At 43.2% G+C, this 17,551-nt stretch overlaps 1 protein-coding gene across 1 annotated transcript in view; it reads right to left on the reverse strand.

Moving 5' to 3' along the window:
- Positions 1–17,551, reverse strand: part of LOC147885465 (calcium-transporting ATPase 10, plasma membrane-type-like) — a 550,097-nt gene that overhangs the window by 437,280 nt on the left and 95,266 nt on the right. The window contains exons 6-8 of the mRNA XM_087397042.1: positions 7,581–7,664; positions 7,372–7,449; positions 7,162–7,233 (exon numbers count right to left, since the gene is read on the reverse strand). Of these exons, the coding sequence (XP_087253168.1) occupies positions 7,162–7,233; positions 7,372–7,449; positions 7,581–7,664 (234 nt within the window). The remainder of the gene's footprint in view (positions 1–7,161; positions 7,234–7,371; positions 7,450–7,580; positions 7,665–17,551) is intronic.

Raw genomic sequence — 17,551 nt, forward strand, 5'->3', positions numbered from 1 at the left:
TAATTGAGACCATGCATGCCTTTCAGGAGTTAACATATGGTCATGTCTGGAGGTGTTGTCACCCTGTTGTGGAGCATTATTGAAATCCCCACATATATAGACATGATATCTCCATGGATATTGTTGCATGGCATCCCAAATTGCAGTTCTTTCTCTAGAGGACTGAGGTGCATAAACAGAAGCAAATTCAAACACCTCTCCTCAAATAATGCATTGAAGAACAAGCCATCTGCCTTTGTTGTCATTTAAAGCAATAACTAGTTGAAGTTCATGTTTGATCAGAAGGACTACCCCTGAGAAAGAGTGCTCCCCAGCATAGAAAATATCATAACCACAGTAGTGTCCTGTCTTTCTTGCATAGACGTGTTGGTTGTGTTCTTGTAATGCCACTATGTCAGGCTGAAATCTATGGATGTACAGCCACACAGATTTCCATTTCCTACTGTCACACATCCCCTGGACATTGAGTGTAAAACATTTGATATGAGCAGTCATATTTACAGATATTTATAGTAATATAACAACTATGTACAGCAGCAAGATTTATGGTGTCAGCCTTGCATTTCTATCTCCGGGTCAAGGCCTCTCCCCTGAGAAGAAGTAGCCACTTGAGGAGTAGACAGCAAAGCAGCAACCTCTTCTTCAGGGAAGAGTGTTCTGCTAGCTGTTACTGCAGCCCATGTAATCCCAATTCCTGTATTTACCTCTGGGGTATTTCCACTAGTGGACGCACCATTCCAAGTGCGGGGGGGTGGAATTCTTCGAGCAGAAATAAATTTTCTCGGACTTTGCCATCCATCAGTTGGAGGTTTCTGTCCATGGAATAACACATTCCCTTTTTCAATTGTAGCCAAAAGAGCAAGATATATTTGAAGCATTTCCCTTGTGCACCAAATACTGTGTGAAGATGATCCCAAACTTCATGTGAAGTTTCAAAGCCATCAATGTGGTGAATGTATGAGTCACTTAATCCCAAAGCAATGATAGCAAGAGCCTTCTTGTCTTTGATCAACCAATTAGCTTCTTCTTTTCCTTTCCATTCTTAACATTCCATATCCCCTTTTTCATATGCATAGACTTAGCTTTTGTTTGCCAAGTATGGAAACTAGTTCCATCAAACTTCTCTACTTGCTTGGGCCTAGTCATGTTTATAGTTCAAGTACTCATCAAAAGAGAATCACATAGTCATCATTCTAAATGCAAAGTATAAGGACACTTATGAGCTCCATGACTGAGTTCTACTACTCAAGCACAATCAAAGCAATGAAAGTTTGCAGTAAATAATGGAAGCCCGAAACTTATGATGATTGCTCAACACCCTTTGACCAAAATATGCAGAATTTTGTCAACAGAGACCAGAGTAGATTGGAGGGTGCAATTCTCATAGCTCATAGCTTGATTCAAGGGGATTTTTATGCAGGAAGAAAGGCCTTATACTAGAGAAGGTCCTCCACCAAGGAAGTGCGCAATGTTGCACCAGGTCACCATAGCCAAGCTTGACAAATTCAACTGGTTTTATTGCAATTTCTCCTCCAATTCTTGACCAAATGGGCTCAGATTTCATCAGCAGCTTGCCTGTAGTGTCGTACAGCATGAGCTCAGAGGAATTTGCAAATGGGTAAGCACAAAGGTGGCATTACGCGATAGATCGGCGAGCAGTCTTTGTGTTGGCGTTGCGCGTACAGAAGGAAACTCTCTAATTGCTTGCAGCTAGAGGGTCGCCCATACACGAGGAGTCTATAGCTCAGAGGACTTGGAGAATAGTTTCTTGTAGGTAGAGAACAAGCTCTCACAAAATTTGGGGAAGAAAGAGGAGAATTGAGATGATGAAGAAGCTTTGAGAAAACTAGTAGTTTATGAGTATCTAATGTTAGGCTAGGCTAGATCTAGAACCTAAAGCTCTGATACCAAGTGTAGAATCCCATGGGATAGAATAGATGCATCTTGGAAGAGGAGTGAGAGCACAATATGAAACCAAAATGTTGTTCTCTATTATGGATTGTGAGAGAGAGGACTATACCTCCTAGTTGCTTTGGAATTTTCAAGGAGTTTCATGCAATGTAGTGCATCTGCCTCTTTCCATCCTTTTCAGGCCATAGAAAGGATCTGAAGAGCTTCTCAACCTCATTCCAATACGTTCGCTTGAAGGTCCACATTGTAGCAACATACGTGACAGAGGCAGACAATATGTGTTTTTCAAGAAAATTACTTCATTAAGTATGAATGAAAACTAGGAGAGCAAGCTCAAAAGCGGGAGTACATCATGCAATGCATGAAAAAACAGCTCAAAGTGAGCTAACAAAGAACCAAGGCGGAGGCTGAAAATGCCATCTCAACCCTGAAGACAACTCAGAGAAGAAAGGAGATCCCCTCCAAACTCTGAAAAAAGTAACTCTCCTGGGAGTGGTTGCTCTAGAGGATCCCTGCATGCTCGCCCAAATGGCCATCAGAGTGTGTACTGTGTCAGTCCAAATACTGGCCATAATCTGGGAAGGGTGAACCTGGATAACCTCCATCACCTCTATATACCTGGCTCTCTAAATATGCCAAGCTGCAATGCTAGCCAAAATCTCCCAAGACGTGTCTAGTGAGGCATGAGCAAGACAATATGTGTTTAACTATTGATATTCTTGCATTCCAGCCTAGGCACATGCCATGCCATGCCCTCAGTTTGGCTTTTACCTTCTCTTTGAACCACTGAAAACGTCGTTTCACTGAGATGCCTACCCTGATTGGGGCTCCCAAATATCTTCTCACTTCACCATCTTCTATCCATTGCATAGGCAATCCCCTCAACCACTTTGTGAAGGCATCCCTGGTAAGCCTAAAACCAAAAGACTTGACCCAAATGCAGATGGCGCCAGAAGCTTGGCAAAATAGGGCTACTAATTGCATCAAGGCATCCACTGAACCTCTCTCTCTCTTCCAGACAAAGTGCCATCAAATTGTCAGCAAAGAGCTGTACTACCAACTCATCTCTATTAGGAAGCATTAATCCATGTAAGCTACGTTGGACTACTTTTTGCTTCACTAAATGTATGAGAGGAACCGAGCTGATGGCGAAGAGTAGAGGTGCGATCGGACGGCTAAGTCAAACACCCCTACAAATTTACCGTTCATGCACAGAGCGGCCGAAGCATTTCCGAATAACATAGAAATCATGTTACAAAATCCTAACTCTAACCCCAACCCAAGCTTGTTGAGAACCCCCAAAATGAAGTCCCATCTAATGCGGTCATAAGCCTTATCCAGATCCAAGCCAAATAGTAGGCATTCTAACCAGACCTCTCTGCATAATCCATGGCCAGACTGATATTCAAAATATTTTCAAATATATCTCAATTCTTCACAAAGCCACCCTGTTCTTTATCTACAACCTTACTAAAAGATCTCTTATGCGCACTGACAAAGCTTTTGCGATCACTTTATACAAAGTATTTAGCATCAAACTTTATAGGAAATATTTAGCTTTTGCACATTGATAAAGCTTTTGCAATCACTTTATAGGAATTATTTAGCTTCGAACTTGGCTTCCAATCCCCCACATTCAATCTTCTAGGCTTTTTGGGAACAACTTGATAAGTCCTATCTTAACATAGTGGATGGTGGAGCAGGTGTCAATGTCCTATCAAAGGAGCTTTACGAAGAATGGGGTCTCCCACCAATGCAAAAGTCGTGACAGTGTCCCCTTTATGACAACATCATTAGCCATTGCGGTTAAATCCTTGCCCATGGCATCCCAAAATTCCATTTGAAACTCAGAGGTCAGCACCTTGGTTCAGGCGATTTTTCTTTTTTCATTGACTCCCACAATTCATCCTAAGTGAAAGGTGAGAAATTAGACCTCTTTGGGCTTTGGTTATACCCAGTTGAATATCTTTGAGGAGGCTATCTAAAGCAACCTGCCATTCCTCATTATGGTACACAGCAACCCTTTCGAATGTATCATAAAAAATGTTTGCTATTTGCCAGAAGTCGCTTACAATTGTATCATTAGGCACCATCTCTTGGTCAATCCGCTCCATTGCATGCATCTCATGGCTCAATAAGAAGCAAGATCACGTGCCTCTCTTCTCCAGTGAAGTAGAATACGAAGCTGCAAATTCAGCCACTATGGAATGTATGTGGTTAAGGAATCTTCTGCATGACTTGCATCATTGGTAATGCAACTCCAATCTTTTGTGACAACTAGAGTTGCATTGCTATTGGGAACAATCATGCATTTCATGCTCACATCAAACACATTGAAAACCACTATCATTATGTGCGGGATTGTATCATAGATGCCTTCATTGATCTCACATATTGTTCCACTGAGGATAATGTGGCAGATATCTTCACTAAAAGCTTGTGAGCACCTCTCTTCAAACAACATCAACATGGCTTGGGGATATGAGACATTCAAACAATGGCAAGGGGTTGCAAAATGACATTGTTTTCTTTTGTACTACCATAGGTTGCTATATCCACACGTGAATGAATTTGTGCAACCATCGTACTTCAGGTACTTCTGAGATCATTCCAAAGTACTTCATGTAGGAACAAAGTGGAGACAGGTTGTGAACACAAGTGAGCAAGAGTGCACACACAAGAAAGCTCCAATAGAAATGTTTAAATGAAACAATACAAGTACTTGGTATATATAGTACCCAAGTACTACTGGTCAACCATAGGGTTGACATTATGCCTACAACACCATATCTTTGTAATCTCTTACAAATCCCCTCTCAAAGATATGGCTGAAAGCCCTGGAAACATCTCAGGTGTATCTTGCAGTATCTAGAGTACCATGGTTGCACAAATTCATCCAGATGGATATGCAACCTATGGAAGTACATGAAAACAATGTCATTGTGAATCACTTCACAACCCCCCTTGACATTGTGAGAATGTCTTTGATCCCCAAGTCATGTCAATGTCATAAGAAAAGATCTGTTGACAGGGCTTTGGTGAAGATATCCGCCACATTTTCCTCAGCAGATGGACAATAGATGAGATCAATGAAGCCATCAGAAATACAATCCCGTACATAATAATAATAATTTTCAACGTGTTTCATGCGAGCATGAAAGACAAGATTGTTGGCTATGGCAATGCAACTCTGGCTGTCACAGAAGATAGAGTTTGCTTCACTATCCTGTGCATGATGCAAGTCATGCAAAAGCTTCCTTAACCACATTAACTGCATAGTGGCTGAATTTGCAGCTTTGTACTCTGCTTCACTGGAGAAAAGACAGACTCGCTCTTGCTTCTTACTGAGCCATGAGATACACGCTAAACCCAATGAGAAGCAATAGCCAGTAGTGGATTGTCTGTCATCAATGTCCCTTGACCAATCTCAGTTGGTGAAACCACTCAGCTTTATATCACAATCTGAAGCATAATGCAAGCCAAGAGAGAGAGTGCCATGGACATATCTGAGAACCCTCTTTGCTGCATTCCAATGTGTGATCGTGGAACAATGCATGAACTGGCTCAAAAGCCCTGTGGCATAGGCAATATCAGGCCGTGTGGAGCATAGATATATCAAACTGCCAACCAACTACCTGTACAAAGTGCCATCAAACTTTTCAGCAGCATCATGCTTACTCAGCTTGAGTCCCTTTTTCAATGGAGTAGCCACAAGCTTACAGTTCTCCAATTTAAATTTCTGCAACAACCCCTTCGAATACTTTGTCTGTGACATAGAGATCCCATTATGGGTCTGCCAAAACTCAATGCCAAGACAATAATGCAATAGGCCCAAATTTGTCATGTCAAAGTTGTGACATAAAGCGGACTGCACTGCTGTAATTTGCTACAAATCATTGCCAGTGAGTATGATGTCATCCACATATAGTTCCAACATGACCAATTCTAAATTTTGCTGCAGAACATATAGATTTGGCTCTGTTTGAGTGTTTATGAAGCCCTGGGACAACCATTATAAAGCCTAAATCCCCTACTTTCAGTGCTATACCCCACGAAAATGCATTTGACACTCTTGTCATCAAGCTTTGTCCGATGTGCATCTAGAACCAAAGCATATGCCATTGAGCCAAAAACTCTGAAATGGCTAACCTTTGGCTTAAAGCCATACAAAGCCTGAAATGGAGTCACATTAACCAAAGCTTTGGTAGGGCATCTTTTCTGAATATAAGTGGCTATCACATCACAACTACTTCTTCCCAAAAAGCCCTCTCAAAGTGAGGTGGAAAACAACCAAGGCTGAGGCTGAAAGTGCCACCTCAAGCCTGTAGGAGTCTCAGAAAAGAAAGAAGAATCCTTCCATTCCCTGAAGAAAGAAGCCCTCCTAGCTGAGGGTGCACGGGAGTCTCCCTGCATACTCATCCATACAGCCATTAAAGTATGTACCGTGTTTGTTTAGATACTAGCCAATGTGTGCGAGGGATGAACCTGAGTACCCTCCAAGGCCTTTGTGCATCTGGCTCTCCAGATATGCCAGGATGCTATGCTCGCAGAATCTCCCAAGAAGTATCCACAGAGGCATGTACAGTTGGAAAAGGAAGGTGTGGTACCACATCCAATGAATAGGACTCAATCTGATGACGTCGAACCGAAATGGCCCGAGAGGAGTCAAGCCTCTCATAGAATACCTGAGGCCCTGTAAGAGAAAGCCAAGCCAGTGAGCCCCATGTCATAAAGAATGGGGAGTAGGCAAAGTGACTGAAAATCCTGGCTACCCCCATCCAAATCATCCTTGCTGCACGTGTCCCTCGACTGTGGCTGCCTGATTGCCCATTATACCAGCAGCTGCCATGTTGGCAATTTGGTATCATAGGAACCAATTGGTATTCGGGATCAAAGCTAAGGTTGGATACAAGGATGATGTGATTTTAGGTCATTTAAGAATGCTTCTAAAAGATGCTACGAATGCATTGGACGAGAGGGATGCCATTGTGGCTGAAGCTTTGGCTGACATAGCCAAGTTCTATTAGCTGGCTACGGTTGTAGGTTCACTTATGCTATATTTAGCATAAGCCTAGGTTTTTACTCCCATTGTTGGCCAAATTTTGTATCCAGGGGTATTTTTTTTGGGCCTAACCTCCCCTTAGTTAATTAAAGTCGACAGTTTTATTTTTATTTAAAAAAAAAACGATCCCTATTTGGAATAAGTTTTCTCTTTACAAAGAATTGGGGAAAAGAGATTGTTTCACCAACCATCTGGCTTCCAGATCCATCTAACACTTTACATCCTGATATCAAAAAAGGATGACTTGCATCCTTCAAAGCCTGCATCCAATGATAGCATAAAGCAATTAAGTCATGGCTGCATTTAGCAAAAATGATAAACTTTGTGTTTTAACTCACTTTCATCCTATTTTTCTGACTAAATAGTTAGAAGACATAGAAAATGTGCAAGAAACTTACTGGTTCACTTTCACCAGTCATGCTAGACTCATCTACAACTAGCGAATTGCCTCCTATGAGAAGGCCATCGCCAGGAATCTACCAACAAATTGTAATAGTAATAATAACTACAATTACAATTTTATCATAAAAATGTTATCTAAAATTATGAAATTCGTGAGTAGAATATATGTCAACAAGGAGATCTTATATAGATGACATTTTTGCACCTGGTCACCAATGCCAAGATGGACAATATCTCCAACAACAAGTTCAAATATGACCAACTTCATCCTTTTTCCTCCTCTGGTAACCTAGAAAATCCAAGACAAACTTTAGCAATCTTCTAATGGTTGAATCATTTTAAATGGTAGAAGTTGTTTTGTGATCTATTTTGGGTTTACATTTAGGAACATAAGGATGCTCACAACCTCCATATATATCTAGATGAATCCAACGACCACCTCATCCTTTGATAATACAACAAAGAGTGCAGTGATAGTCACTCACATGGTCGCAAACCATAAACTCTCCTATTCACCTCTTCTATTCCAACCCATTAATTAATTAGTTTTGGTGCATGGAGGCTTAATTAACCTATGTTTATCTATGGCTTTATTTATTTATGCTTTAATTAACCTATGTCTTAATTTATTTATGCATTAATTAACCTATGTTTCTCCATGGCTTAATTTATTTTATGCATAGACTATGTTCAAGGGGGACTTCCCAAATGTTCAAGAAAAGATTCAAACCCAAAAACTTCAAGAGGAGGCTATAGTCCCACATTCTCTAAAAAAGGTATGTGTACTGAGTTTCTATAGATACTCTAGGTGAAGGGCATACTCAACCACATGACAGAGGCTAGGACCAAAGGAGAAGTCGATGGTAACCTGAGGTACATATGCCGTGTGCCCACTACCGAATGATCATGGTAGACAACTTGGTACTGTCATTATATGTAATGGTCGAGATGGGAGAGAGGTCTCACTTCCTCTGTGGGCTCTTGGAAGGATTTCAAAAACCTTCAAGATGGTTGTAAATTCCAATTTCTAGAGGAACTACAAGAAGAACTTAGTAGATTGATGCAGCCATACCCTTGGTTTAGGTCTACTTGGCTTAGTATGAGGACAAGTATCCCACCTTAGGTCATAGGACTACAACAAGGTTCAAATGGGGATGCCTTGATTTTTTATGTTCACTCTAGGGGCAAGTTGTCTAGGTCTAGAGATGAGGATATCCTCGTGCAAGTTGTTTTTGAGTCTGCCAAAATTGTAGGTCATTTGGAGCAGTGTTTCTTGGCTCCATGATGGTATCTAGACCGGAACCCATATCACATTCTCTTGGATTTCTAGCAAGTAGGAGTGGATTGATGCAGGACAATGAGAGAAGAGCCTCCCCTTCTTTCGCTACATGGTCAAAATTTTGATTTAGGCTTAGAGGTTGGAGAGCTCCTCATTCGGATAACTTTTAGATTTGTGCTCATTTGTGGAAATCCTTTTGGAAGACTCTAAAAATCCTTTAGAAATAGAAAAATCACTCTTTTCTTTTGGATTTCTATTCACAGAGCAGTTGCATTGAAGTAGTGGAGGTTCATGTTTCTACTTCCTCTCATTGCCTTTGTGCTGAGGAGTCTATTTGGCATTGTCTATGGGATTGCAAATCAGTGAGGATCACCTGGAACGGCGGGATTTCCAGTCCAAGCACTTTTGTTCCCTCCCTCTTTTTCATGACCTAGGGTTCAATGGATTGGTTCTCTCTTTCTGGGCCTCAATTCCTTTATGAGAGGCATGACTCTTCTTGGGATATTTTGGTTTGACAACATTTAGCTGAGTGATGCTCTCTGAATGATGTTTTTTGCCTTCCTTATAGACCTGCAATGCCATGATAGATACCTTTTGGCAAATATTGGCGAGCATTGCAGCCTGTTATATATGGATATTTAGAGGCGCAAAGGATTTGGATGTCTCCCAGATTCACCCTTCACATAGATTGGCTAGTATTTGGACAGATATGGTACACACTTTGATAGCCATTTGGATCAGGGTGAGTATGACTTGGTCTTCCCAAATGGCTTTTGCCAAGAGGGTAGTTTTCCTCAGGGAGTGGAGGGGATCCCTATTGTTCTTGGATTCCACCACAGGGTTGAGGAGTCATTTTCAGCTTCAACTTTGGTGTTTTTCTATTCTCTTTGACGAGCACACTTTTGTCCATTTAGGGTGTTTTGTCTCTCATCCCTTATATAATATATTTCTGCCATGAGCTTTGCTCTTGGGGTTTCATTCATAATTAATAGAAGTCTTTTCATTGAAATTAAAAGAATAAAAAATTTAGCATTCCCTAAACAAGATTGTGATTAAGTAATCCAAAATTCTATAATCAACATGAAAAAAATGAGCATGCCAAAGAAGTCTTTGAGATGAATTTGACACAACCATACATATTGTGAAAGATGTGTTGCATCAAGCTTATAAAGACCATATCATGCATGCTAGTGCCAACCATAGCATACCCTTTCTTGGGATCTTTAATTCTGCACTGATCACCTTGGAATTCCCCCAACATGTGCTAATCATGAGCAATAGATGGAATTTCAATCAGACTTTTTCTCAAGTCTGGAATATACGGTTACGCTCAAACTTCCCAATCAAGGTTGTTGGATGAGCTGCTACTCCTCCTCGTGAGCTACTGCCCCCCCCTTTCCCTCTCTCAGCCAGCCCCCTCTCCCTCTCCCTCTCTCAGCCAGCCCCTTCTCCCTCTCCCTCTCCCTCGCTGCCCCCCTCTCCCCCCTTCGCTGCTCCTCCTCTCCCTCCCCTCTCGCCAGCCCCCTCTCCCTCCTCCCTCACCCTCCCTCTCCCCTTCCTCCTCCCTGCCCTCCCTCTCCCCCCCCGCTGGCCCCTAACTCTCCCTCCCTGCTGCCCCTACCTCTCCCTCCCCGCCCTACCTCTCCCCCACCCGTCAGCCCCCCCGCCCCCCTTCTCCTCCCCCATCATCCCTCTCCCCCCCCCTCCTGCCCCCCTCCCCGCTGCCCCCTTCTCCTCTGCCCTCCCTCTCCCCCGCCAGCCCCCCCCGGCCCCTTCTCCTCCCGCGCCCCCTCCCTCGCCCTCCCTCTCTCCCCCCCCTCTGCTCTCCCCCTCCCCCATCCTTTCCTCTCCCCAGCCCTCCCTTTCCCTCCCTCCTAACCCGTCCTCCTTCCTCTCCCCCTCCCCCTCCTTCCTCTCCCCCGCCCTCCCTTTCCCTCCCTCCTATCCCTTCCCCAAGAAGACCCCCCCCCCACACACTTTTTTTTAGTGAAATCTTTATATTTCTGTGTGGGAAACCTCAAAAGAGGTAAAAACCCACCAATAAGTACAAGAAAAAAGTTTTTACAAGTAAAACCTCAGAGCAAAAGTCACGAGGTAGCCAAGTAAAAAGTTACATATCAAGCTGGAGGAGAGTCAAACACAGCATCCTCCAGCTTCAAATTGTTCTGCTGTAAAAACTGATGCAGTGATGAAACCACACCATCAATAAAAACAAGCTGTTTTTTGCCCTTGTGATTCTTCTTGATATAGGCTGGAACCCGAAATTTTTGAATCAGAGGGTCAAAAACCTGTTGTAACATGGGGTGGAAAGATTCCAGTAGAAAAGGTACTTTTGCACCCCTGACAGAAGAAGACTCTGGCACAGCTTTCACAAGCAGAGAAGCTAAATCAGCATCCGTGTCTTCCGATGAAAAAGTTGCTTCTGATGAAACAGGGGTTAACATTGGAGCGTCATTCGGAGGATCAATCTGAGTAAGAGCAGGGGTAGTATCCTGAGAGAGAGCATGCATGTCATCCTATAAATTGCCCTCTGAAGGGGTACATCCATATCCTGAGTAGAAGGAAACTGATGGTGCTCAACAAGGGTGCAATCCTGAGCTTCTTCAGCAAGAGGAGGATCTGCTTGTGATTTATCAACCTTCCTCCAGTAGTGCTTCGGAGCAGTAGAGGGCTTCACCAAAGAAGCCATAGCAACCGGAGGAGAAGGGTGAGTAACCTTGATAGCTGAAGAAGGAGCACACACAAAAAAAAAAAAAAAAAAAAAAAAAAGAGTTTTAAAAAAAAAACAAAAAAAGCTCCTCCCTCTCCCTCCTCGCCCCCTTCCTTCCTAACTCAGTTCCCCACACCTCCCCCTCAGCCCGTCTCCCCCTTCAGTCTATCATCTCCTTTCCTTCCCCTCTCTCCTACCCTCTCTTTCTCCTTCGTGTGCCCGTGTTCAGGGCGTCCTGGGCAATAGTTTCACGGACGGAGCATTTTCAGCGTTGGAATCGGTCTTTTCACATTGATTGGCGAATGGATCCCCATTCAGCCAATCTCCGCCCACCTCCACCGGCCACAAGAACCGTCATTCTTTCATAAGACGAGCTGCAACATCTCAAGAAAGATGTGGAATTAGAGGGCTCCACGTCACTTTTCGCCCGCATCTTTGGGTCACACCCTTCCAACAGATCACAGGCTAGAGACTGGATGTTGGTGGCGTTACCAGGAGACCTCGCCCCATACCTCAGGGATATTCGACTTTTGGGACGTGGATTCTTCCAAGTGGTTTTCGACTCCCACGAGTCCATAGCCCTTGTTCTCAAAGCTAATCCCCTAGCTTTGGGTTCGAGGAGGATCTTTCTTTTACCCTCCACCTTGGGCTTCGATCCGGTCGAGGAGGACAGGCAGTTCACATCACTGTTCATTAGATTTCCTGGTCTTCCTCAGGTCTACCATCCACTGCTTGCCACTATTGGAGCCACATTCAGAGTGGTGCTCACTGAGATCCCCTCCCTTCCTGGCATGCCTTCTTCCTCGGCGGAGGTAGTCAGTGCAGACGGGGTGCCTCATGTTAGGGTCATTGTCTCTGACCCTAACATCTCAGATGACCACATTTTGCTTCAGTATCCAGACGGCTCTCTCTTTCGACATAGAGTCAAGATTTCAGGTAGATAGGACCAGTGTAGGATTTGCAGGACCCTTGGGCACTTTGCTAGAGACTGCGCAAGGAAGAGAAAAAGACCCAAGAGGTCTTCTGGTGCGGCTCCTTCATGTACTACCACGACTGCACCTCCCCAGCACCCTGTACCATGCACTCTAGGACCACCAAGAGCAATAGGGCGCCCTGCTTCGCGCACCCTAGGACCACCAAGGGTAGCAGGGCGCCCAATGCCCACAGCACACCCAGTACCACGGTGGAGAGGTATCAGAGCGGCTCCCTTACCTCAAGAGGAGACTTTTAATCCTGTTCAGCCAGACGCCTTCCAGACTCCAAAGGTGGATGTTGCTGCAACCCCAGACACTACAGTTCCACATCAGGAGGGGCCTTTAGATCCACCAGCCCCAGTCACTTTGGTTTCTGACTACGAGGGGGCTATAGGTACTTCTTCCCTGCAGACTGTTCCTGCCATAGTCAGGACAACCGAGAAAGTGCAGTCGTAGATGAGGGCTCCTAATTCCTCTTCACCCCAACCACAGGCCTCCTCAACCCCATGCTCCAGTTTTGCTGATAGAGGCCTGGCAGGTCCTTCTCCTCCATCTTTCACGAGTGCAGGTCTTCTTCGCACTCCTTGGCCAGACTTGCTTATCATGAATTTTTTTTCGGCACTGGCAGATTCGACAACTTTCATGGATGATGAGAAGTTTGTGGCCTCCACCTTAGGGGTCCCGGTCATTGGGATTCCTTTTGACAGGGCCTCCCTTTCAGCAGGTGTGGGGATCCTTTCACCTGTTGAGTTTCCTGCCCTCAGCAGGAGTGTTTCCGTTGGTCTCCTCTACTAGGTCGGGTAAGCCTTTCCATCCAGCATCCTCCTGTCGATGAGGATAGTCAGCTGGAACATACAGGGCCTAGGCGGAGTTCCACACCGTCGCCGTAGGCAGCTGATCTAGAACCAGCTTCATCCAGGTGTCACTGGAGGTGCTATTGATATCTTTTTTATCCGGGAACACAAGCTGGATGCCAATGATTGCTCTAAGTCTGGCAAACTGCTTTCAGGACATACCTTCTGGTCACCTGCTATGGACACAAGGGGAGGTACTTGCATTTTGGTCTCTCTTTCTATTCTCCCCTTGGTTGCTGGTCATGGTATTATCTCCCCTTCTAGAGCTCAATGGATCATCCCAAAATCTGGTCGACTTCTTTCTGGAGTCATCTTGAAGCTATTTTGGACTGGGAGATCACTTTTCTTGTGATATTTTACATGCAGCAGACAAAAAATCAGAATTTGGGGCAATTTATTGGATGCATATTGAGCCAAAGGTTGGCTAACAGTGAATGCTATCATTGGATGCCTTTTAAGCAAACATTTGCTTCAGATTTTATACCTTTGGTTGATGCTTATTGAGCCTTTGTTGGGCTGAAAGTTGAGAATACTTACAGAGCAAATACTATTGCCCATTTTGCCTTGTGATTCCGGAAGGGAATTGTGCTTTGTGACAACACCTTTGGGGCAGATTTTCTATCTATATTTGCATTTTATTTTCAGGTTACTTGTGAAGTGCAATCATGTCTCTTTCTGAGAATTTTGGCGCCCTGAGTGAAGCGGATAAGTTGGATGGATCAAACTATGCCTTGTGGTCTTTTATGCTGAGGAACATTTTGGTTGGAAAAGGCCTTTGGGATATTGTTAGTGGAGATGAAATTAGGCCTGTGACTGATCCTAGTACTCCTAGCAGTCAAGGTTCTATTGCTAGCTCATCTCATCCTCTTATTGAGGAGCAAAATAAGTTTGACCATCGCAATGCTCAAGCACTTTCTTTGATTTCCTTGTCAGTGAAGAGGCACATCATGAAGACTATTAAGTCTTGTACTTCTTCTAAGGATGCTTGGGACAAGTTGTCCCGTGTGCATAATGTTAAGAATATGGCTAGGGTGATTGCACTCAACAATCAGCTTAAGGATCTGAAAATGATTGATAGTCAAACCATCACAGAGCATGTAGCAAAAATTACAGATTTGCGAGATCAGCTTGCAAATGTTGATGAGGAAATTGAAGAGAAGAGATTGGTCTCTATCACTCTTAATAGTCTTGCTCCTTCATATAGTACATTTGCTACATCATTGAGCATCACTCTCAGGGCTGCATCTATTTCTTTTGAAGAATTGGTTGGTTTGTTATTGCAGGAAGAAGAAAGAGCTCATAATTTTTCTTGTGGCTCTCATGGCAGTGAGCAAGCTGTAGCCACTGGGGAGAGGGGAAAATTTCAGAAATATAAGCCTAAAAACAACCAGCCACAAGGGGCAAATAATAGTACCAATAATGCCGGATCAAGCAAAGATGCTAAGGTGAAAAAGGGCATATGCAATTACTACAAGAAGCCAGGCCATTACATTGTAGAATGTTAGAAACGCATTGCAAATGAGAAGAAGAGGCAAGGCAACTCAAACAGTAATTTTGTGGCTCATACTGAGAACAATGCATCTGGCTCACATGCACACTTTGCTCAGGATGATTAGGATTTTGTATCTGCAGCCACACTCTCTGAGATATCTTCCAGGGGGGATTGTGATTGTGATCATGCTATTGCTCATAGCAATATTGATGATGCCTATTCACTTAATGTGAATGAGAATTGGTATTTGGATAGCGGTGCTTCACAGCATATGACTCCTCATAAGGAGTGGTTTGAGAGCATCAAACCTGTGTATGGGCGGCAGGTTACTTGTGCCAATGATGCTTCTCAAGACATTACAGGAGTGGGACATATTCCCATTAAGCTTGATAATGGAAAAGTCAAGTATATTCGTGATGTTTGGTATGTTCCAAAGTTGCGGAAGAATCTTATTTCAATTCCATCCATAGCTCAAGATCAGCACATGCTTGTGGAGTTTCAAGATGATCAATACCAAATTTAAGATCCTAGAGAGGGATATGCAGTGGTTGCCACTGGCACTTATGATAAGGGTCTTTATAAGTTGGATGCTAAGCCCCATGTGCAGCATGCCTTGGCTGTGTCTAATGCATCTTCATGTGATTTATGGCATGCTAGATTTGGTCGTGCACATCATAGAGCATTGGCATACTTGCAAAATAATCAAATGGTTGAAGGGATGCCAAAATTGCAGCAACCATCTAGTTCTTTTTGTGAAGGGTGTATTATGGGAAAGTTGCACCGTTTGCCTTTCAAAAAGGATGGATCAGTCAGAGCCACACATATACTGCAGCTTGTGCATAGTGATGTATGTGAGGTGAATGTGCGCCATCATGTGTCTTTTATTGATGATTACTCCATATTTACATGGATCTTTCTCATGAAAGAGAAATCTGAGGTATTTCATTGATTTCAGGAGTTCAAAGCACTTGTTGAGAACCAAAATAATGCCAAGATCAAAACACTCAGGATAGAGGAGGGGAGTACATGTCTCATGCCTATAAGAATTATCTGGCTCATCATGGGATTCATCATCAGAAGACATGCCCTTACACACCAACTCAAAATAATGTTGCTGAAAGAAAGAATAGGACTCTCATGGAGATGACCAGATGCATGCTGAGCTACAAAAAGATGCCTAAAGTATTTTGGGGTGAGGCTGTAGTTACAGCAACATACACCCAAAATAGATGTCCAACTAAAGCATTGGTGAATCGGACTCCGTTTGAGGCATTCTATGGGATATAAGCCAAAGGTTAGCCACTTCAGAATTTTCGGATCAGTGGCATATGCATTAGTACCAGATCAACACAGATTCAAGCTTGATGATAAGGGAATCAAATGCATATTTGTGGGTTATAGTACTGAAAGCAAGGGCCATAGGCTTTACAATTCTGAAACACGAAAAATTATCATAAGCAAAGATGTTGCTTTCAATAAAAATGATTGCTTTATGCCTAATGATTTACATATGCCCATTGAGGACACTACACCTTTGGATATTGTTCATTTTGAGTCAGAAGATATGCCATCACATGTGTCTAACAAACCAGGTTCTTCCTCCACTACATCTGGAGAAATTCCCCATATTGATGAAGGTAGCACTTCTGAAATTTCAGTTTAGAAATCAGTCAATGAAAATCAACCTATTGTCTATGAAAGGAGGAGGGTAAAATTTGCAGATCAGTCTCAGCCTGCTGCAGCTAGTCAGCCCCTTCCTAGATGGGGCTTGGGCTACCATTCAAGATGCACAAAATCAGCCTCTGTTGGGGAGAACAAGGTCTAGTACAAGGCAAGCACAAAATCAGGTCAATTATGCCTTGATGAGCACAGTTATGGAAGCTGAAATTGAACCTCAATGTTTTGAGGATGCTTAGGAACACCCATTATGAGAAGATGCTGTGAAATCTGAAATTCAGTCCATTGAAAAGAATGCCACTTGGGAATTGGTCGATCTCCCTGTTGGGAAGAATGTAGTTGGCACCAAGTGGATTTATAAGTTGAAATATCATTCTGATGGCACAGTTGAGAAACATAAAGCCCATTTAGTTGCCAAGGGGTATAGTCAGGAGGAAGGAATTGACTATGAGGAGACTTTTGCTCCTGTAGCAAAGATGACAACCATTTGGACTGCCATTTCTCTTGCTGTAAGTTACGGTTGGCCTGTTTATCAGATGGATGTGAAGACGGCCTTCTTGAATGGAGACCTAAAGGAAGAGGTCTATGTGCAGCAACCCCAAGGTTTTGTGGTTAAGGGACAGGATCAAAAGGTATGCAACCTTTGCAAAGCTTTATAAGGGCTGAAACAAGCACCTCGGGCTTGGTACCATAAAATCCATCAGTTCTTGTTATCACAGAACTTTGTTAGCACTCATACTGAGCCAAATCTCTATGTGCTTCAAGTAAAATCAGAAATTGTTATTCTTATTCTTTATGTGAATGATATCATGCTTACTGGCAGTGATGAGGGAAATATTGCATCAGTAAAATCAGCTTTGTCTCGGTCATTTGATATGATAGACTTGGGTTTACTGCACTATTGTTTGGGCATTGAGTTTTGGCAAACTCAAGATGGTATTTTCATGTCCCAAACTAAGTATGCCAAGAGAATATTACAGATATTTCACATGGAGAATAGTAAGCCTGCAGCTACACCTCTTGAGAAGGGTCTCAAACTGTCTAAGAATGATAAGGCTAAAAAGTTTAATGGCACTTTGTACAGACAGTTGGTGGGCAGTCTTATCTATTTGTATTCCACAAGGCCTGATATTGCTTATGTTGCAGGAGTATTGAGTCAGTGTATGCATTGTCCCACTGTCACTCATTGG

Source organism: Dipteris shenzhenensis, chromosome 25 (assembly GCF_047967505.1).
Source record: "Dipteris shenzhenensis isolate YYH24624 ecotype China chromosome 25, Dip_SZ_1.0, whole genome shotgun sequence".
NCBI lineage: Eukaryota > Viridiplantae > Streptophyta > Polypodiopsida > Gleicheniales > Dipteridaceae > Dipteris > Dipteris shenzhenensis.